The following is a 22,533-nucleotide window of genomic DNA, read 5'->3' on the forward strand; positions in this document are numbered from 1 at the left end:
ACAAGAAGGCCTTTCTCAAAGACTCTCAGTCCCGAATTGGGACTAGCTTTATCGAAGCCGTGACTGCAGATGGCTGTCTTTTGCATACTTGGGCATTATAAGGAGAGCTCTACCCACTCCCGATTGCTCAATTAGATCTTATCATCTGATAAGATTAAGATTATGGATGTTGAATTCCTTGACAAGTCGTCTAATTTCATTCTTTCTGCTTAATATATTATGACGTCTCGCGTGAGTTCATATGCTACCAAACATGCTGCCTGCTACTCTCTACTACTGCCTGCCTGCAGCGTACTTGGCACTGCATTGAATAGGTAGTTTGCTTCTTTTTATATATATGTACCTATAAACCTTTACAAGGAATTAACTTACTCCTCATCTCCTTCCCTGCCTATTACTACCGGCATCATCCACAGCAAGATAATATTTTGCAGTCCACCTTTATTATATATACCTTTAACCAGGTCTTTCTCACAGCATTCTTTATCTCCCACCGTCCCTGCAACGCCTTCCATGTTGAACCTCTCCTTGCCGACGCCGAGTGTTGCTTCTAGTGTTCTTCCAAGTACTGCCTCGATCACCTCCGAGAAACCTTCATTCTGGACCTCTTTTTGATATGCAAGAGGTTCGGAGCCTGAATTCAGACCAAAGGAGAGATCTGATCGAAGTAAGAAGTCCTCAAATAAAAGCCTGCATTACTGTATCGCCTGTTGGGAACTTAAGTGTACGGAGAGGTTTCTCTCTGTATTTGCTAGTGGTACACTATAGGTTAAAGGCAGTAAGGCTTCATTATCCCAATGCCTTACCCTGATGGATGCTATCCTCACCTATTTTAAGGATCAGAAGGTTTATCCTACTTTGTTAAGATAATGCTTAAAGCTAATAATTTATATTTATTAATACTTTTATAAGACTTAGCTTACTAGCTATTAATAAGACTTCTTTATATTAGTAAGCCTAATATATATTACTTAATTATTATAAGATATATTAACTAACCTACTTAGTTTAAATGCCTTATATAATCTGTAAACATATACCTAGTACAGACTAGTTTCCCTGTTTAAAACCCATGACTATTATATATTAAGTCTTAGATATAAGGTCATGAGGCAAGCTTAACCGCTAAGAGCTTCCTGCGATGTTAATATCATCGGCGGGGAAAGCTGATAGACGGGAGAGTGGAATAATTAAACACTCTACAGGATTAACATCTAATCGAGGGTGATAGTGGGTTGTTGCCCATATTGACATCGGCGTGATAAGAGTCCCCGTGCTACCCATTTCCATGCCTACCGGTATTAAAAGAGCAAGAGAAGAAGCAAGTGATTATTAGTGCGGCCATTCTAGGACGTTAATTATATTATTACTTAAATAGTAAAGGGCCTATTATTAGGTTTTATACTACTGCATATTATATAGGTAAATAGACATCTTACCCTTGCGCTGCATTACTGACTTTGCTTGCCGATGGTACTTAACGGGTTTAGCATTGTGGAGGCTAATTAACACTAATTAGGAATGGTCTGTTAGCGCTCCAGGAGGCTCCAGACCTCTCGATCCAGTCTAGTCTAAATTTCTGAAACTGTGAATCCAGTCTATCCAAATCTACTCTAATGCTAGTCTAGTCTAACTAGATCACTGGTTTGAGAGATTGGGTGACAGTTGGGCATGAGTCGATTTGGGGCCGGACACACTTGGCGGGCGTTAGCCCACACTTTTGTACGTGCGTGGGACCCTTCATCTCACTCGGTTACTTCGGATGGTGTCGGACTCACCGTGGGTCACGTGTGGTCCTTAGCGGCCCGAGTTGGTATTATTAGATTGATTGTGTATTCAATCTTTTTTCCATCTTCTAAGACCATTGTTAGTCCTTTTATAGATAATTCTCTATTTATCGAAGATTCATCTCTTTTGGTCGTTTTAGGTAGCAAGACCTTTATGATCCTGCCCCTGGTTTTAGTCAGCTCAGCTGGACCTTCCTCATTCGTCTACCAGGTGGGGATGCCAGATGCTCCGTGTTTCGATATGCCCGCTCTGGCTGCTGGGATTCGTGGAACACTTGGAGCAAATGTCTCGGGACCCGCGGCCGGTAGTTCAGCTTCCCTTGGGTTTCCGGAACGTGCGGCAAATGCATCAGACGAGAGTTAAGATAAACTTTAATCTGGCCTGGAGGTAGCTTCTTTCTTGGGGCTTGACTACATGAAGCCGTAGTGGCGAACAATGGTGCTGGTGCTAACAAGGGTCTTGGACGCCCGTTTGGAAGGGCCTAGACAGTACACGCAACAGGCAAATCCTTGGCAATTTAACCCACGATAGAGTTTCTGACATCCTTGACCAAACTTTAATTACCTATCGCTTTTCCTCAACAACCATTCAATCATCTCCCCATCCCCATTTTGATCCATTTCCAATCGAAACCACTTGGGTTGTTTCCATTGCCGTTGATGAATCATGGCCAAGGCAGAACCAATCGCTTCTGAAGGCCCGCGTGAGTGGGAGATGCTTAAGTACATACCAAACTGCTGCTTTTGTCCGCGGTCTGCTTGGGTTAACTTTAATTCCCAGACGCGATGCGTAGACTGGCTCCTGTGGACAAGCGCTGACGTCCCAACACAGATATGCCTCTTCCTTCACCACGAGCACGATCACTGGAGATGCTCCTTGTTTCGACGCCATCTTGAATGCTCTCTCACAGCTGGCCGCATTCCGTCTCCAGGCTCGCCGCGCCATCATCTCATTCTTTGACCGCAAGTATCAGCACATTGTCGCTGAGGCCACTCAGTCCTCTCCCATTGGCCCCTGCCCAGACCGCATCAGGGACCGGCTCTGGCCCTCTGGGATTCACCCTCGTGGCGATAACATGTGCGAGCATGTCCTTCAGTTCCGGAGCACGAAACCTGCCTCTTTGGATCACGATGTGGGACTGGAGGTCTTGGTCATTCCTGACCTTGCCGAAGATGCCCACTCACCCAGTGGCTCATGTGTCCAAGGGCTTCCTCATCATCGATTCTATTGCGGTATACCTATCCAAACCCCCAGAGGATTCAACATCGGTGTTTTGAGCGTTTTCGATGACAGTCCCAGGCCTGGTGGTCTAGACCAGGCTTCCATCCAGCTCCTGAGGGATCTCTCCAAGACCATCATGTCCTATCTAGAGACGCGTCGCGCCACAGAAAATTTCATTCGCAGTGAGCGCATGGTGAATGGCCTTAGCCACCTGATCCGTGGCAATGACAATGCTGCCAACGACGTTCCTAGCTCTAGACAGTGCGACAGCCGGACTCGGAGGTTTCAGCAAAACGACCCATCTAGCAACCATGTCTCTGGAAGTCACATGATGAAGACCAGCGCAAGCTTACAGGATAGCCCCGAGTGCTCCAACGGGGCTACAAATAAACTTCCCTCACCTTTCAGCAAGCCAGCAGCTCTGGCTTCACTAAGTCCAGCCACCCATCTTCAGACCGACACATCGCATTTTGTTGACCCCCAGAAAGTTGAGTTTGCAAGCATGCTTAGCAAAGCCGCGGATATCGTCTGTAATTCACTGAAGGTTGACGGCGCACTCTTTCTCGATGCAGGTGTCAACTCCATTGGGGCTCCCATGGAACATGAGGATAAGTCGTTACACTCTGTGAACGATTCCGCATCGAGCAGCGAGGACAGCTCGGCGGACCATGTCAGCGATCCCCAGAACAAGAGGCCTTGTACCATACTCGCCCTCTCCACCATTGATCAGGCTATACTGGACCTAGTCCAACCAGGGTTGCAAATATCGCTCAATCAGAAGACCCTTAAAAGACTAATTTCCCGCTATCCAAATGGGAAGATTTTCAGTTTCGAGGAGTCGGGCTCGTTGTACTCAGGGGAATCATCATCCGGAGAGGAAACAGACCCTCGTTTTCCCGATACCCGAACTGCAAAGACGGCCGCAGATACCAAACCCACCTCCTCACGTAAGGATGAAGCCAGGCCCGTTGCCGAGCTATTTGCCGGGGCGAGGAGTGTCGCATTAGTCCCCTTATGGGATCCCTCCCGAAACCGCTTCTACGCTTGCGGCCTCGTCTGGAGCAAGACAGCCGCTCGCATTCTCACACCAGAAGCAGACCTGCCGTACCTGAAGGCCCTTGGGATTGTCACCATGGCTGAGATCAACCGGATCGACATGACACTCGCCAACAAGGCCAAGGCGGATCTGCTAGGCACGTTAAGCCACGAGCTCCGTTCGCCGCTCCATGGAATCTTAGCCGGTGCGGAGCTTTTGGCCGGTACTTCACTCGACCTGTTCCAGCAAGAAGTTGTGCACGCGTTGGAAATATCCGGCAAGACACTGCTTGACACCATCGATCACGTACGATATGTTCGGCCGAGCCAAAATGGTCATGTCGCTAATCCCTGTGTAGCTATTGATATTCAGTAAAGTGAACACTCTCTCGCGAGTGTTCAAGTCGCAAAAGGAGCACAGGAGACACCGTAGCCCTTTCGGATCCGATAAACACGATGAGAAGAGCAGAGCAAATACTAGGCCCGAGATGCAGTCTCTGTGCTCGGATGTTGCATTGGACAGACTCGCCGAAGAAGTTATCGAAACCGTCACCATCGGCCACAGTTTCCACTACGCAGTCATGCCACAAGGGCCAAGATGGCTCACGCCAGATGTAAGTTTTGAAAATGAATCCACAATCGATAATCGAGCGCCTTACCAACCATGTCGAGTTCATAGGCGGATCTGGTCGGCAAGGTACAAATCACAGTTGATATAGACCATCGCAAGCCGTGGCTGTTTCGTACTGCACCTGGTGCTATCCGCCGAATTCTCATGAACATCCTCGGCAACGCCCTGAAGTACACGTCTCAAGGCCACGTGAAAATCAGCCTTAAGCAGGAAAAGGGCACCTCACACAAAGGGCCGCGAAAGTCAACCACCGTAGTCCTTACCGTTTCGGACACGGGCAAGGGCATTGGCGATGATTTTCTGCACAACAAACTCTTCGTTCCATTCTCCCAGGAAGACTCGCTTACTGTGGGCACCGGTCTAGGGCTCAGTATTGTGAAGCAGATTGTCACATCACTCGACGGCTCCATTGGAGTTCGAAGCCATGTCGGCAAGGGCACGACCGTGTCAGTCTCCTTGCCACTAGCTTACGCCGACCCTGGAACTGACAACATGGGTAAGACAGAGCGGGAAGAAGAGCCATTGGGTTTCGATCGCAGCATTCTTGACTCTATCCGGGTGGCAGCTGTGGGGTTCACCCGCGTCCCGTGTGCTGCTGCCGAGGTCAACAGCGCGGCACAACTCCCACTGGAAAGTCTACCTCTGAAGTGGTTCAATATCAACCTCTGGGAAGCTGAGAAGGATGATCCTACCGCCCCTGGCCCCGATATCATCATCTATAGTGAGGCTGCCTTTAGCAAACTTGATGAAAATTCCATCAACGGCCACCTCCTACCTGGGGTCGTGATATGTCACAACGCCGGAACTACTGTAAAGCTAGATACACTGTACAGGGAGTCTGGCACAAAATCTGTATTCGAGTTCATTCACCAGCCGTGAGTCGAGCCGCGACCATCATCTAATCATCTACTCACCGACTGATAGGAATACACCCCGAAAGTTCGGCAGAATCCTGGGCTATGCTCTCAATCGCTGGAAGCAGCTGCAAACAACACATACTCTGAGTGGCACAGAGGGTTCTGGCAACAATACTGACGAGTCTCCTTTTCCCGTATCGAGCGTAGATAGTAATCGGTCGTGGAACTGGACGAACCGAGAACAGTCTAGTGAGAGTGCATCATCCGCGGATAGCCAGCCCGACCAGCAGACGAAGTCGAGTTCGAACCCCAATGGACCGATCAAATCTGAGGATCAAGGGCCTCAATCCAAACAGACACGCGGAAGCAGCCCAGACAACTCAGCAACCGAAGAAGGGTCTGTCCAGCCGCATTCCGAGTTTCTTCTTGTAGATGATAACTCGATTAATCTGAAGGCGAGTTCACACTGTTGATGTCTGGCAAGCTTCAAACACTGACCCATGTCCAGATTCTCTCCGCCTATATGAAGAGATTGCACAGAAATTATCGCACGGCTGTGAACGGCTTCGAGGCTCTGAAAACGTTCCAGCTGAACCCAGAGAGGTTTTGCTGCGTCCTAATGGGTAATCCCAACCCCCAGACCCTACTACGAAACCGAGACTAATAAGCATGCCAGATATCAATATGCCAATAATGGACGGTCTTGAAGCGACGCGACTCATCCGCAAATTTGAGAGGGAATATCACCTTAAGCCTGTCACCATCATCGCTATTACTGGTCTCGCAACAGATGGCGCTAGAGATGAGGCGTTTGCCAGCGGCCTTGATGTCTTCCTGACACGACCAGTCAGTTTGGGTCAACTTATACCAGTACTTGAAGAGAGGGGTGTTAATGAGGCGAAGGCCAGAATAAAGGTGTGAAAATAAGATATTTACGGGAGGAGTGAATTTTCTATCCATACTCCATACCGGTGTTCCATACGGGGCCTCATGGAATATGGAATATGGAATTGTCGCAGGGTAGGCATGGTCTTCACGACCTCAGAAAACAACTGTATTAGTAATCTAGCTATATGCTTCAAGTAACTCTACGAAATAGAATACCCCGCACAAGAAACAACTTAAGAACAATAAAAAAAAAAACACATTTTGCTGCTGCTTAACACATTTTACTTTAACCCTTTAAGCACGATCAGTGCGACAGGAATGCAACCCATCTCCTAAGTGGGCAACCCTCCATTCCGGTCACGATGCGGGGTTGTAGCCAATTAAAATGCATCAAATTAACGGTACATAATTCGTCCGCTAAATTAGGTGGTGATAGAAGTCCCAACACGGCTTTTACAAATTGGTTCATCACAAATACAGCATCCCCAAGTGGTCTGACTACGCACCTTTGGCCTCTTGTTGCTCTTCCTCTTGGTGTTGTTCCCGCTAACCTCCTTAAGAGGGCACCAATGCTGAGATTTTGCTCGTAATGCCCCTGCCGACACCCCTGACAGGCTAGGCAATCTGATTTAATATGACGGTTGACAAAGTTGATCTCGCGATTGACGTGTTCACGCTGTAATTCGGCGTCCTGTAGATCGCGCTCGTCTCTTGCTCGGTAATGTTTTCTTGCCTGACTGTCGTGGCCGTAGGCGTTAAATAATTCGTTATAAATGCACTCTCGCCACTCCGTATGATTCGTGGATCTCTTCCAATTTGGCTGCCCGTGAAGTTAAACAACATAGCTATTAATAAGAGCCACATCAAGGAGGAAGGTCCAAGCTAGTGCCTGCTACGGGTCCCGGCGTAGGGCATGTTCATACTTGTAATATGACCTCAATTGGTCACCACGGTCAACATGGTTCATCTCTTCATTATAAGCAGCAGCCACTGTCGGTATATTGATCATTTTGACAGCTTCGTCACCAAAAAAAACGGCGTATTGGCTTGGCTTCTGATTTCTTGGATGACGGCTTCTTCCTCTGTCGGATGACACGCTCATCGTCGGCACCGGTGAACACGGCAGATAAGAATAACACAAGTTTATTGTTCTTCTAAGCCATTTGGTTGACCTATGGTTACGCACGAAGACGAATTAGTAGGGCATTCTCAGCCAAAAGTATCTAAAGCCAGTACCTGGTTATCACGGGTTGGTATCACCTTGACGGCATTAAATTCATACATTTTTTTGGCCTTGCCGTCATCATTCTTGTCCCTGACTAATTCCTTGTGGATGCCGCTATTGGTACGAGCTGTGTCAGTGGCCTCGTAGCCCTGCTTACGGAGGTTGCGGAAGAGAGGTGTGGACGAGAAGAGGTTATCCACAAAGACGTGATATGTCGATTGTGGCAGTGTTTTTGTAAGGCCAACAACGACGGCTTGGGTTGAATTCAATGCATCATTGTTGTCTCCTGTATCAGGAGATTTCTTTGCGGCCTTAGCTAAGACCTGCCTTCTTTTTCTAGGCCGGGCTTGTGAGGGTTGTGGTGATAACTCCTGTGTTGAAATTTCAACGCCAACCGCACCGTATTCGTCCTCTCTGATATGCCATAGCCACTCGATATAGAAGCCCATTTGGGCTACGACCTAAATCTTGAAGCCAACGGGGTCGGGCTTACCTTTGATAGTCGTGATAGAGTCACTTTTGCCCATATATCGGATTATGCACTCATCAACAGCTAAGTGAGGTCCAAGCCGGAATAGCTACATAGATTCGGCTTGTATATGGTCAGACCACTCTTCGACGCCTTGGAATACCCTTGGAAGTAGTGCAGTCTCATCGCTTTAGGTGTGGTCAAAGGGGCGAAGGTGCCTGTGGATAAGTGGAAATGTATTGTATGAAATGAACTTGAAGGCGGACCTAGTAAAGGTGGATTACGCAGTGCTAGACGATATCCTACCAACGAGGATAAAAACACTAAGTGAGTGGATGAAGTTGGTAGGGTACACAGGAGAGAGACACCCAGTGTTGAAAGATTATCGGGATCACGCCAAACAACGTCAGCAAGGATTCGCAGATATAAAATTGAACTCTTCATAATTTACGGGTTGTATCTCTAATGGCAGCGCAGGGGATGGCCCGAATAGAGACTACTGAGAAGACCTCTTCAGACCATATCACCCTGGTTGGCCCGGGAACAGGTAAACTAATCAGGAATTTTGTATATTAACAGCTGGCGGCAGACAACTGGCAAGGAGAAATGGGACGGTATTATTCGAATTCTTAATCAGGTGTAGCGTACTGCTGAGAAGCTTAGTATTAATCGGAGCCATCTTGCTCTAGATTGGATTCCTAGCCACCGCAGAGATTTAAGTTGTGATCACAGGCTCGAGAAGCCTTAGGCAGGGGTGTGATAAAATAAAAGCCGATGCACTTGTAGGAAATTTGGCTTTTGAGGCTCCCGAGAAGATTAACAAAATTCTCAACAACTAGCCCCACCTGGAATTTTCTAAGCAATTCCGCCCTTCTTCACTCGACCTTCACCACATTGATTTGAGGCCACACTGTCATGTCAAACGTATATCGCGCGGTGTTATTGCTCTTCTCTAAAAGATTGTGGATGACTTGGAACCTGTGTCTACATAGTAATAACAACCGCCTGTGGAACCAGCACATTGTTTTCGGCCTCGTTGAAATAACGCCTCGGTATGAATACGTCAACCCGAAAAATGCGTTATCTGATAGTTGTATACATATTATAAGCTTAATTCAAACGCCGCCTTGAGTGATCTATAATGCAAAGTATTAATTGTCCGCATTACTTCGGAATAGAAGTACCTAGTAATACGGCACACAACCCGAGTCCGGTCTTCATCATTTTCCGGTCCACAATCTCTTCAACAATTTTCTTTAGGTCATCATTACAGAGTCTCAAGCATTATAATGTTACTCGTCTCACCGACTGCCCGCTTCAAAATCAGCACCAGCTCATCCAAGGCCGCCAGCAATTGCACCAAAGAATTTATAATAACCATGAAATTCCTCATTACTCCGCTGTCAACATTTTCTTTGTTCGGCAAGCTGCACGGCAGGTCGCCCGAGCGGCGGATTCCCTCGGCGACCTGTTCTCGCGCATGGGCAACGGCCTTGGTAAATAATGGCGTGGGTAATACTGCTGGTAGAGGGTCGCCGCTCTTGAGTGCCTGTTGGGCGATAGAGAGCACACCCATTAGCTCGGTGATGAGTCCCTCGTTCATGGCGCCCGTGGCTGGGATGATTCTCGTTCATTCGCCCTGGGAGAACCGGGACGTATATTGCAGCCGCAGTGTGATATTGTGGTTAAGGATCATGCATTGGTTGCAAACCAAGGCTAGCGTTCTTGTGTCGAAATTAGAGGATGAGAATTCAAATACTATTAGCTTTATAGGTCCTGAGATTGTTAGGAGGATCTCGCCAATCGCTAAAGCCTCTTCTTCAGCTACTTGGCGCAGATCAGGAGCAGGATCTTTCCAACTCGACGCGAAGAGAGCATATCGGTCCCCAATGTTAACCAAAATATCGGAGAGCAGGTGTCGGTAATGACAATTCGCAGACGGTGGTTTTGGTATGAAAATAACAATAAGAGCACCTGCAATGCCGACAAGTACGGTGACAACACGCCGCCAGAAGACTGCGTAGCCCACGCCGGGAGTGCCATATTGCGGGATCTGCGTATCGCTCCAACTGTAGCCAGCGAGAAGGAACGCCGTCGCACCCATCATAATTCCTGCAGGCATTACAGCAGGAGAAGTAAAAAGATGACACCATATCATTAGGACAATAGCAGGCGCGAAGATGGCGGCGAGGCTATATAGATTCCCAGGGCCGTTGCCAGCGCCTATATACCATACCACCATCCCAATGACACCGCCAACAATGGTGCCAAAGACTCGTATGAGACTTCCAAAGAGTAGTTCGGCTGTGTATGGAACCAAAGTCAACTGAGCCATGATGACCGCCCACAAGCCTCTATTGCGGTAGAAGAAGCCTGCGGAAGACATAAAAACAGCAGGGACCGAAAGGCCAATAGTGACCACAACCATGCGCAAAGCAAACATGCTTTCTTCATTTCCAAGCCAATTAGTGATAGCCAGAACAGCTCTACCCCCGGGGCTTCTCTTGCGGCCATTGGGTGCCCGTATACTAACCAATTCAGCGCGTGCTGATTTTGGTTTAGGATTCGTGGTTCCAGATCTAGCCTGAAAATTGGGGCGTAGTGAAGTAACCGTCGAGATACGCGTAAGACTGTCGCCGAGGTCTGCAGCCGTCACTCCGTCCTCTGGAGAGCACACAATATGAAAATGATTGATAGACATCCTGTCATGGGAAGGCCAACTAAGATGTTCAAAGATTGGCCCAAAAACCAGATTTTCACATGGATGAGCCTTTCAAGTCTTGGAGAGAAAGAAGAGCTGCAAGCTCATCAAGCGTGGCTACAATTAAAGAGACTGCAAGATCATGAGGGGTTGTCTGAAGATGAGGATTAGCCACTGTGGTTGCTATCATTTGTTTGTCAGATGCCTATGTGTTCAAGTACTGTGCGGTTCCCTGTATCTTTATAACCTTTAAAACTCGTAATGAGTAACCATGTACGGTTTTCGGTCATTTTAAAAAACCGATGGCGGTTTCCCAGAGGCAGCTAATTTATTCGTAAGCTGAGATACAGTCTATTTTACATATGTTGTAATCGCGCCAGACGGTCCGCTGGGTGTGATCCTACAGCCTCTTTGAGAGCTTCGTCGAAGCTGTAAGCGTAACTAGACGAGTTTAGCTATATTACTTGCGATCAAGTAATTTCAATCACGACATAGTACTTCGATTTGCCCTCATCGCTCGGAAGTCGTGTAGATTGTGGACAGCTATTCGTGCGCCAATAATAAGGACCCCTTCGTCTCGAAGACTGGCAAGGGCTTACCCTACGCGGTAATCCTGGTTTCAATCTTCATTGTCAAAGATTGAAACATGGACAATAGGTACATCCAACGGGTTGGACTTGGGATTACATGCTGTTTGACGTTCCCTCATTAGTATTCAAGGATAGGCATAACCATAGATCGCCCACCAGCCATGAACCGGGCCATACACTGCTTGTATACAGGATAACCGACGGGGGAGTGATTCGCAGACATAGAGTGAGAAGGACAAAGTACAATGGAAGTTGTCAACGGATATGGAACATAGAAGCGGTGGTGATAACTTTGATATGGTGCTTGAAGCCTAATATCTCTAGTACCTCTGACTCACTATCAGAGAGTGAACGCACTAGAGGGGGATTTTCCGCCTCACAACAAGCTGAAAATTCATAATCTTTACAAGCATTCAGATGAATTCTAGGCTGTCATCTTTATGCTCTGAACGTGCTATACCCGCGCGCTGACCCCAGCAACACTAAATCATCATGTTTGTAGAGCATGTAATCAGTTCCTGACTGGACGCATTTACTTACTCCTGATTATTCCGTCCATGTTGTATAATCCCGAAGGCTCTATATATTATACCAGAGAGGCCCACGGCTGTAATAAATCGACCTTTGACCATTGTAGGAATTCTCGCTTGGCTCAGCAAGGCAGGCTATCATATCAATAGACCATATCATTGCCCGAAGTAGGTTGGCCAGAATGTCTCCTGATTTGATAAACCCAGAATTCTACCAAATTGGCATTCAACTTTCGCGCTGGAAGGCTACCAATCGGACACAACGACAAATAGGCAGATGGACCCAGTACAAGAGTCAAAACTTACGTCAGTACCAATCCGGAAGTGTCAGCACCCGAAATTGGACAACCATCGAGCTGAGCCTCAGCTTTAAGAAAGCTGCATCTTCGCTAATTTCAAAAACATATAAAGGCTTATAATCCATACCCACAGATTTGGCATCCTGTCATGAATCCGACACCACTTATAATGCCCGCTATTTGGAATAAGTCGACTAAAAATCTTTTGTCTCTGAAATAATAGATGGGTTATGAATTCAAATGCGAAAATGGAAGCTCTTCCACATAACGTTATATTTATACGTGCCCCCTCAAATGCATATCCAAGGGATAAATATAGCCGCTGTGTCATTTGATAGTATAAATCCAGACCAAGACATGGACAGCGGTGGTAAGAAATAAACTTATCAAATATGTTCCAACCCAGCCTCAGCTGATATGTTTTATTAGATAACACGATAATAAGCTTACTCCAAACTAACCTTGCTTCTATTTATACAGGTTTCTAAATAGTACTAGTACAGCATTCGACTTAAAATGAGATAGCTCTGGAGTTAAACTAAAGACGGCCAGGGAAGCTTCACAAAAGTATAAGTAGCCAATTAGTGCCTTATATATCAATTCCTCGTCTTCATATCAAAGTCCTGTTCCCTGTTCTTTTAGTTTCCCCTGCGTTAACACCAGTGTTTCAAAATGTTGCATTAGGCAATTCTTGGTCTTGTCGCCAGTACCGTAGCAATCGACATTGCGTTCTATAGCAACAAGCAAGGTGCTTGCTATCAGGGCCCTTCTGTACATTGAACAAACAAAAATCTACATTCCTGCTGTCGCGTTACAGAAGGCGATAGCGGCACATTCTGGGCTACTGTAGGTTTCCACGCTGTCCCGCTCGGGTGGAATATTCAGGGCCTGGCATACAAACATAGAGGTTCCGAAGCCTGTCAGGGTCTGCCTATTCAGGCGGACCACAGCCGCGGCAATGAGGACTTTTTTCTTCGTCACACTGGAACGAGCTTTTTGAGCGCAGAATACTACTTCACCGATAATATCGACAAGAGGGCTGCAGGACAACAGTGTGTGGGATCGGAGCGAGTGTCTCGATTGAGTCTTGAGGACGGAAGCATGTATGATATCGCTGACATGTCTGACGATGACCTCAAAGAGCTGGTATGTTCAAATATCACTTCAACTTTTCAGAAGACAAGATTCTCTAACAAGCAGTAGTAAGAACCCTGATGTTAACCCTGCTGAGAATGTCAGCAGATGAGCTATAGCAATACTAATTGTTAAAGAACTAATACTAACTCTTGTATAGCTTATATGCCGTAATAAACGGAACAGCTGCAGCAGATTTGCCTCAACATCCTCATCTACATCGATTGAAGTAATTGATATCTGCAGTAGCAGGATTGGATTATGCGATGCCCGAGTTTATGGCGTTCCTAGATCGAAGTGCAGGGATTAAACTTCATGCGTTGGTTAGAATTTCTCAAATGATCAAGATACAAAGGTTAGATTTACTTACCGCAACCGGTGAATTTTCTTCTCAAGTGCTTTCACTTACCTATCAGCCCTAAAAAACCCATTTGCATCAGTTAAAGGAGATAGGAAGCTATGTTAAAAAAACAGGGCCCCTGATTCATTTGTCCACATTAATATCTGCCAGGGGCCTAAGCCTATAGGACCCACTTCCACAGTTAATACTCGATCACAATTGGTTATACTTCACTCTCGGTGAGGTCTAGAACACTTCTGCCCAAGCCATAGGGTACTAAGGTCCAAATCTAAAATATATTATCGCTTACTAAACCCGATAGCTTCCAATAGTCAATTCCACTATTGTTTGGCAATTTAAAGTCACTCAGTACAATAGCGGTGGCAGTCTCTTCTATCTTTTTTCAACCTCTCTCACTTCTTGCTCGTTCCAAACTTCCTCGCACGTTCTCAGGATGATTGCCCCAAATCGTTTGGTTGCGGCATCCTTGATGCTGGTCTTTGGACAAACCAATGCTGGACCATGTCGCCCATCTTTAAACAGCATCGTGTTATCATCTAACGTCGACATTCATGAGTCATCAACACTCACCATAGCCCAATCCGCAACCTCTGGTGCCTCACTGTCTGATGCATTGACTATCAGTCACATCTACACTGAAACTACCTCCGATGCCACTGCGATGAGTTTGTCTACAAGCATCACAATCTCGCTCCAGTCCACTACCACAACGTTCTCGACCGCGACAGAGTCTCAGAACACCATTGTTGATACAACTTCTGGTGCAACCAAGGAGACCCAAAGTACCTCCGAAGCTCCTTCAACTGAAGCAGCCACACCTACAACTGAGCAAACAACAACTACAGTACTTGGGAGCACGACTGAAACTACTACGGAAGCAGCCACCACCTTGGCCCAGGAAATTACCACTACAACTGCTGAAAGCACAACCGAACCATTGGCCAGTTCTATCGAAACCACAACTATAACCACTGCTGCGCTAGCAGCCCCTACTTTCAATCTGATTGCGCAAGGAGGACTTTCCGATGGAGTTGTTCTCCATTCCAGTGGCCAATACTTCCAGATCCGAACTTCACAGTACACCACCCCATACCCTGCAACATTTCCAGAAGCCGCTCTGAGCTACGACCAGGAGACACAGCATCTCCTTATTAACGGAGTGCCTCTCTGCGTGTATTATGACACACAGGGCATTATTGGCGGTTTATATGCGTGCCAAGGTGTCCCAACTGGTCAATATGGCTATCTGACTTGTGACCCACCATCAAATGGTGGTCTGGCATGCAATGTCCCAGGTCTTCAATACGATCAGCCTTCTTCTAGCTTGATTGATTTGGGACAGACATGGAGTCAGTTTTATTATCTCGAACAAATGACTGGGTTGGGTACTCTCCTGATTGGCCGGGCAGGCCTGACGAAGAACGAGATCAAGTATAACAGGTTCGACCCTATTAATATCTTAGTAAGGGAAGTGTAAATATAGTACAGTGTTGCTGGAAATCCTATTCTGTACTGCGCGGGTATTTTTTCAAGTTTAGTATTTTTAATTAATTTTCAAAGCTTAAATTTTATACTTAATTAAAGCTGATAGAATTCTTATTCCATCTCTGTTAAAAGGAAACTCACTGCTAAAGGTTCAGCTAAGTAGATAACACATAAGAAACAACATTCCCTTCTTGGCATTCCTACTTGTAATTATTAGTCCACATCAGTCTGACTATGTCCAGCATTTATGGTTTTTGTTCTTGGCAACTTATTACCAACAGCATGTTATATTAAAGAGGGCCTCCCTCATTGTATGGATCGCTGGCCTTGAATCACTAACAGCACCAATCAGATAGGATATTCAGTGGTTTTACTTTTTCTTAAATTATAGTCAATCTCTATCTCTTAAATTATAGAATGTAGATCGGTATCGGTTGGACGAGGTGATCTCTCAATAATCAATAAGGCATAATTTTACCCGGTATCCCTGCTGGTCCCAGCCCGGGTATCGACAGACTAAGACCCAAAGCATCCTGATTTCAGCCAGGTGTGGTTTCGCCTGGGTCAACGTTGGGACATTGCGAACATCTGACTATTTAAATCATGGAAGTGTAATGGGGTTCAATAGCTCAAGATAGTGATTAGGCTTTATTTGTACCATGTGTCTAGCTGCTAAGAACTCAAAGTATAATTAGCAATACTTTATTTTTTAACCGTCCCTTCAACTAGCGCCTTTCTCACAAATCACTTCAGATCATGCTGGAATGGTTCTATTCTGGGCTATGAGGTAGGATATTAACAGAACTTAACGTATAACCTAATGATATATCTCTCAGCAGATAAGTACATCCAGACACGTGATTTATCTTACATGATGACGATATAGTCTATTGAGGGGTAGTCCAAGGTCAGAGAAACTTGATTTCAACATTACCATGTCTATACTGATCATTCAGGTACAATGGACGTTTTCAAAAGGCTTTCACCGGAGCTTATAGCCCCGATCTTAAACAGCTTGCCAGACCTCAAAAGTCTCTATAATATCGTCAAGGCGTCGCCATATGTCTTTCACTTTTTCAACAGCCCCCACGGCGCTGCAATTCTCGATGATCTTCTTGGATCTTGGGGGCAGGCGATCAAGGACAAAGATCTTTATGTGAGAGATATGGAGGGTGAGGAGGGCACAATAAAACGTCGAGAGCATGGTGCACTGCCATGGGTACCACTTATCCTACGCCTTGTAGCTCTCATTAGACACTGCACTAGCACAAATCAACCAGCAGATAGTTTTGAATGCCTGTTCCTTAAGTACTTCATGCCAAAAAACAACGATCAAGGACACGAGGTTGTGCACGATCTTCAACTCCCACCAGACAATATCCCGCGCATTCGGCTGGAGGATGTGATAGACGGACCCCAATCCTATTTACCGCGGGAGATGCTTATTCTCATAAGAAAGATTAAAGTACTCTCAGAAGAGTGTTTTCAATTCTTTTACGAGCGCATGCAAGCCACCAAGCCTCAACATCTTGTCGACAAGTCCTTTGACCTTGGTCCACTACCGTGGAACTACCGACCTGACGGTCAACCCTGGGGCGAGCCGTATGAGCTTGATGTCGTGGTGGGAGATGCAAGGACTTGTCTTTGGGTTTTGTAATCTCCAACTGCGCTACGAGTTGAGCACCGCCATTCACGAAGGACGGTTAGATTGGTCAGCATCTGATGCCGAGGCGATACGCGACCTGGGAAGTGCAGAGAAGTGCTCGCCTGAGCTTGGAGCGTGGACTTTGCTAAACTCGTGGGAGTCAGTTTGGTCAGCGGTACTTTACGTCCGATATTTGGAAGGAGTCCCAGATGAGAGTTCTTTTGTGGGCAATACAGATGGCGAGAACAGGCGGATTCTGTTCAACGACACCGGTTTCAGGCCTTTGACAGGCGGTCGATTGCGACTACCGCAGCCAAAATACGAAACCTCTGATTTCGAATGGCCGACCACGACGTCACGTCAACCTCTACTCCCTCCCTTTGACAATTTCTTCGCGATCAATTGCAGATTCGTGATAGGTGTAAATGGTGGCTTGTGTGCCCAAGATATATTCTCCTTCGAAAGCACTTCCGAGCTAACTGCAGGTCTGTTATTCCGCCCCTTTAGGCGTCTTGGGTTTGGCATTTGGGATGTAGAGAGGCTTCATGGCCGATCCATCGGAGGAGTGCTATCAATCGACTTGGGAACCAGACTCGAATCTTGATTCTCATCCCCTCAAGTTGCACAATTCGTGTAAGAACCTGAGCTATGGCGTCTGGCAGCCGGGATAAATGCTCCTGGAGCAGAATCCCCGGCATGAGCCCGGTAAAAGATGAGATAATTCCAGTTTCTCCCCTTAAAAGTCCATCCTCGTCAAAAACCTTCCGAGAAATCTCAGGGAGGGATCGCGAAGTGGAGGTCATGAAGATGTCGCGCTGCTCGTAGAGCTTGGAGCGCACAGCAGCGTGCCTCTGCTGCATGTCTAAGCGGCCAGGGTTCTTTCGAAGGGCATGAGCCTGGTTCAATGTCTCGCTGATGGCTTGGAGAGATTCTTTGCATGCCTCAATCAGGTGCTCACCTGGATTCACCAATGACTGGATACATTCTTTGATCAGAATGTTTCTGCTAGGGTAGTTCGACCTAACGTGGAAATCAACCGCTCGATCAATATGATGTTGCCCAAGCTCGACCGTCCGCTGGTCGCTATTACTCTCGCCATTGCCAGCTCGTGTGCGGTTCAATGCATCGATGCTCGTTTCCTTTCGCACCTGGTTTTGTCTGTAGAGATCTGTTAGGGCGATAAAATTCATAGTGAGCCGACGAAAGGGTTCGTTTAATGTCGATAGGTCATCTGAGCCCCATCTTCCGACAGACAAATCAATCGGCAGCAATCTAAAAAGAGGACCCAAGAGTTTGTAGGTCGAAAGCACTTTGGTTTGCAGTCCGGTTAACTTTGCCTCGCTCATATCTAGTGCTGGATGCTTTAGGCCGAGAACACAGGCATCTAAGAATTCAGGCATCAGAGCGAGAATATCCCGCATACCATCGAGTGCTTCCGACGTAGAGGACGTAGGGAAAACGAGGATATTGCAGACGAGGCCAATGCCGGCAGCGACGGAGCAGGGAATGACGATAACCTTTGCAACAGTTCCATCGAAGGTTGGCAATAGTGGTGCGGCATTGAGATAAATGACAGTAACAATTGAAGCCACCACTTGCACGAGTATGAGTTTGGGGAATGCAACGCGAAGCCGGGCCTGGAATTGTTCTTCTATTCGATGACTTCACTTAATATGAAGACGGGTCATGCAACTTACCATAAAGTAGACGAACAATCCCATTATGCAAAAATACGTGATGGTCACATTCGTATCCAACATGTATCCATTGAGAATCTGGACCTTGGCATATTGTAGCGGATTTGTGGTGTTTGCCGCCTCTTGCTGAAGCGTGGCGAATCGCGCCTGCTTGTCAGCTTGTGGCCAAGTCGCAACCGCAGCTTTCATGGTGATGACACCCCAGGCCCAGGAAAGCGCGCAGCCAAGCAAGACGGTAATAGTGATTATCAGCTCAGTAAATACTATGCCAGCCGGAGGAGCAATAAATAAGATGATGCTGGATGAAGTGAGTAAAATCCATAACGAGAAGCATTGGGAGCCTACCCTCCAAGAAATGTTGCTCGACCTATCGCTATTAGAGTTGGTTTAATGAGCATTAGAAGAGTCATAAGCCAGACAGCTAGAGAGCATTTGAATAGCCTCTTTATGTCCTTCGCATTGAAATGGTCGAGCCATGATGGGAGCTTTTTGCCCGCCGACGAAGGCTTTGTTGCGTCGACGAAGTACGGATTGTGAATGCCATCCGGAGTGCCACCTTCGGTATCGGTCTGCGGCGGTTGCACCATCCTTTCATCGAGTCTCAACCCAGGCAACACTTCTCAGTCGGAGCCGAAGATGTTTGAAGACGATGGATGACCTTTTGATCTTGGATCCTGCACGCAGGCGTAATTTCTTTAAATAAAGATTCCAAAGGATTGGAGACTCATTTCGTAATACTATTGTCGGGATTGGGGTTTCTTAAACGCAAGGAGCGCTGAAAGTAGCAAACGAAGGGGCAGGGAGCATGCGCCATTCCAAGTGTTGATTGGATGCGTTACACGTCCCTTGCCTCCCCCACGACAGCGCCGGGATGCGAAGTCTATCTTTTTCCCATTGAACTGCAAAATAGGATCCCTTGTTGCATCAGAAATTTCGTATTAATTGGCCTTCTTCAGCCCTATTGCATCAAAGCTGCCACTCTAACCGACCCAATGCTACACTGAACATACACGTACAGTCCCCTTGGACTTCTTGCTGCTAAAATGAACTTGTATATAACTGATTGATGATGGGGATATATGCCCTGTCAAGCATAAGTGATCTGCGTTCGTACAAGGCCTGGACCACCGAGCAATTCCTATCACTGGATGTACTGTACGCAGGCAGTACTGAATGCGCTACCTGTAGCATGCGTGCCCCTCCATAAGCCGAAACGACAGACTCGCGGCATATGTATGGCAGCTTTATCTCCGGCATGGCACCTTTTAAGTTTTGGAGAGGCATTGCAAAAATGAGGGGTACAACGCCGTGACGAAGTGCTGGTTATTCCATACGGCATTCCCCGGCTCCTTGCTAATTACAGTACTGTACACTGAGATTTCTATGCATCTAGGGGGGAGTTGCAGTACAAAGACCGCAGCTAGGCCTCCTCGCTAGAAGCCGTCCTCAGTAGCTTAATTCAATTATCTTCTTCTGGCCACACCTACGGTTGCACCCACCATCTTCTAAGAAGAATCCTTCCAGCACCCCTCATCTTACGCCCATTTTACTGTAACAAGCAGCACTTTCTACCGAGCTTGCTACAGTAGTAACAATCAGTACGGAGGTACTAAGGTCTCCTCACCGACAGAAGATTTGCCAAAGCTCCTAAATAATATCTAAGGTTTAATTAACGACTGGCCTCTCTCCTTCGATGACGAACTTCTTACATCACCGTTTCTGCCTTAGTTATAGACGAACAAAAGCACAACTACCGGTATCACCATAGTGCAAAAATCCAGTAAACCCTGGAACCTGGATGATAACCAAGTCGATCACTTGAGCAGAAATTGAAGTCATTACAATTCCGTAGCGACACGTTCAGTGCACAGGAACCGTCGCCTTCAATGCAGAAACTCATTCGACGTCCACGTATTGTATGCAAGTAGTGGCTGTCAGACTTTGAGCTTCGCTTGTTAACACTTCCCCTATTTGCCCCTCGCCCCCCGTTGCTAGGCGTTGTGTACCTAGCCCATCATATCATATCACATTCCCATACCGATCAATTAACATTTGCTCATCAGCGCCCACCATCCTAGGTATATTACCTGCCCAATTCTAGGCGGTAGGTCGTAGGTAGCATCAGAGAAAGCACCGCCACGATGCGCTCCCGACAATCTTCCAATTACGGAACCGAGATCGAAACCGAACCGTTTCCACCCATCGAAGATGCGTCACCGCGCACTAACAATACAGCCTCTTCATCGCGCGCTGAGAATCGTCCAGCCGCCTCATCATCGCTGAGCGGTCGACTTCGTCGCGTCTCCGCAAGCTTCGAAGTGTCTAACCCCCCCGAGGGCTTCATGGCCGCAACAGGAACCATCTGTTCATCCATTTTCACACGTCAAGCAGTGCCGCCTACTTCCTCGAACCTTCCAGTACTGATGCAACAAAGCCCCGATGCTGGAGGTCCTTCGAGACAGAGCACATTTCCTGCCATTAATGATGAGGTGCCTCCTGAAGAAAAGGATCGCCCGAGCGCGGCATTGGCGAGCCGGGCTCTCACGGGAGAACCAGCTACTGCTGCCCCTTTCGCTAATGGATACCATTTCCCTCCTAAGCACTCCGCTTGGCAATCGACAATGTCTGGCTGTATCGCCTTCTGGAACTATTTCTTGACGCCTCTGGGCTTCTGCGTTACGATCTATGGTCTGAATGTTGTTGCTTGGGGAGGCATGCTCTTCCTGCTCCTCTGGTAAGGCGACGCCTCTTTAGCCATCATCGTACAAGAATTTTGCTGACTCTATCGCAGCAATGCCTCCCCTGCCATGTGCCACCCGTCTTGCAATGATATCAACTCGCCCAGGCGAAAATGGATTGAATGGGACTCGCAGATCCTCAACGCTCTCTTCTGCGTTACAGGTTTTGGGCTTGCTCCCTGGCGATTCCGCGACCTTTGGTTCTTATATCAATACCAAGTGCAAGGGAAGGAGATATTCCTCCGGCGGCTGGGTGGAATTCACCGAGGCTGGTTCCGACTCCCCGGCTCCGCAGAGCTCCACCCTAAGATAGGGCCGGAAAATGTGTCAAGCTCACCTCACCTTGTCTCGTCTATCGCCTGTCCATATCCCAAGGATAAGATTCCCGACGCCCCCCTGACCGGTCAACGCGCACCGGCCACGCCAATTTGGAAGCTGGGCGCCGTAATCTGGCTGATGGTCTGGAATACCTTCTTTCAGTGTTGTCTCGCCGGCTTCATGTGGGGAATGAACAGATATAACCGGCCTAGCTGGGCGACCGGGCTCTTTGTCGGCCTCGGGTGTATGGTTGCCGCTGTCGGGGGAATCGTTATATTCATTGAAGGAAAGAAGGTCAAGGGCATCGAGGGAGTTCCCATCAGCGACAAGGATATCCAGCAGCTTCAAGAGGACCGAGAGAAGGGCATTTGGCATTATAATAACATCAAAGACAAGGACTTAACAGAAGATGTAAAAAAGAAGAAGGTAGCCAAAAAATGAGGGTTGTTTTAGGAGACGGAATTTTGGAACCACTTTGGCGCAAGAATGAATGTCTTCTTGAGCTAGATGACTTACACACATCCTCTCAATTCAATCTTTACAAGTTAGGCAAACATTGGAGCCATTCATTTAGTTTGTTTGATAAGAGTCGCTCTTATCACCTACCCTCTTCGTAGTTACTTAACCTTGCACATTTGTTCGTGGTGCTTTACTGCGGCTCCTCATGGCGTTTCCAACACCACTTGAGTGCCCGATGTACAGGGTAAAGAGTTTCGCCTACAGAATGGATAGAAGATAACTATAGATTAAGGGAGGGAAGTAATTAATCAGAAGGATATGAATATGCAGATAAGTGGCTAAATCGTCGAGGAATCGTGGTCGCGGAGAGTCGTCGCTACTAAGTGACAGGCACTATAGAAAGTCTTTTTCTCCTCAAATTTGCTATGGTCAAAAGGGTCAAAGTGACGATAAAGGAGCTAA

General features: G+C 47.2%; 6 protein-coding genes across 6 annotated transcripts; 5 read left to right on the top strand and 1 right to left on the bottom strand.

Moving 5' to 3' along the window:
* Nucleotides 1-2,378: 2,378 nt before the first annotated feature.
* Nucleotides 2,379-6,669, top strand: FOBCDRAFT_228644 (uncharacterized protein). The gene is made up of 7 exons (XM_059609784.1): nucleotides 2,379-2,510; nucleotides 2,620-4,351; nucleotides 4,404-4,658; nucleotides 4,724-5,550; nucleotides 5,600-5,987; nucleotides 6,041-6,155; nucleotides 6,209-6,669. Exons 1-7 carry the CDS (start codon nucleotides 2,455-2,457, stop codon nucleotides 6,451-6,453), a joined length of 3,618 nt encoding a protein of 1,205 aa, XP_059465534.1. The 5' UTR covers nucleotides 2,379-2,454; the 3' UTR covers nucleotides 6,454-6,669.
* A 2,712-nt stretch (nucleotides 6,670-9,381) lies between these two features.
* FOBCDRAFT_204754 (uncharacterized protein) lies at nucleotides 9,382-10,815 on the bottom strand (the record flags this gene model as incomplete). Its single annotated transcript, XM_054706383.2, has 2 exons — nucleotides 9,382-9,663; nucleotides 9,826-10,815. 2 exons carry the CDS (start codon nucleotides 10,813-10,815, stop codon nucleotides 9,382-9,384), a joined length of 1,272 nt encoding a protein of 423 aa, XP_054562358.2.
* Nucleotides 10,816-12,591: 1,776 nt separating this feature from the next.
* FOBCDRAFT_204755 (uncharacterized protein) lies at nucleotides 12,592-13,601 on the top strand (the record flags this gene model as incomplete). The annotated part of the gene is made up of 4 exons (XM_059609140.1): nucleotides 12,592-12,604; nucleotides 13,052-13,380; nucleotides 13,411-13,436; nucleotides 13,529-13,601. The coding sequence occupies 4 exons, from the start codon at nucleotides 12,592-12,594 to the stop codon at nucleotides 13,599-13,601; spliced, it is 441 nt and encodes a 146-aa protein (XP_059467706.1).
* A 561-nt stretch (nucleotides 13,602-14,162) lies between these two features.
* FOBCDRAFT_242264 (uncharacterized protein) lies at nucleotides 14,163-15,206 on the top strand (the record flags this gene model as incomplete). Its single annotated transcript, XM_031189260.2, has 1 exon — nucleotides 14,163-15,206. The coding sequence occupies one exon, from the start codon at nucleotides 14,163-14,165 to the stop codon at nucleotides 15,204-15,206; it is 1,044 nt and encodes a 347-aa protein (XP_031036525.2).
* A 969-nt stretch (nucleotides 15,207-16,175) lies between these two features.
* FOBCDRAFT_242265 (uncharacterized protein) lies at nucleotides 16,176-17,575 on the top strand (the record flags this gene model as incomplete). Its single annotated transcript, XM_059610467.1, has 4 exons — nucleotides 16,176-16,370; nucleotides 16,416-16,797; nucleotides 16,850-17,391; nucleotides 17,546-17,575. The coding sequence occupies 4 exons, from the start codon at nucleotides 16,176-16,178 to the stop codon at nucleotides 17,573-17,575; spliced, it is 1,149 nt and encodes a 382-aa protein (XP_059467707.1).
* Nucleotides 17,576-20,697: 3,122 nt separating this feature from the next.
* On the top strand, nucleotides 20,698-22,053 carry FOBCDRAFT_141561 (uncharacterized protein; the record flags this gene model as incomplete). Its single annotated transcript, XM_054706385.1, has 2 exons — nucleotides 20,698-21,290; nucleotides 21,348-22,053. 2 exons carry the CDS (start codon nucleotides 20,698-20,700, stop codon nucleotides 22,051-22,053), a joined length of 1,299 nt encoding a protein of 432 aa, XP_054562360.1.
* Nucleotides 22,054-22,533: the final 480 nt, after the last annotated feature.

Source organism: Fusarium oxysporum, chromosome VIII (genome assembly GCF_013085055.1).
Source record: "Fusarium oxysporum Fo47 chromosome VIII, complete sequence".
NCBI classification, from domain to species: Eukaryota; Fungi; Ascomycota; class Sordariomycetes; order Hypocreales; family Nectriaceae; genus Fusarium; species Fusarium oxysporum.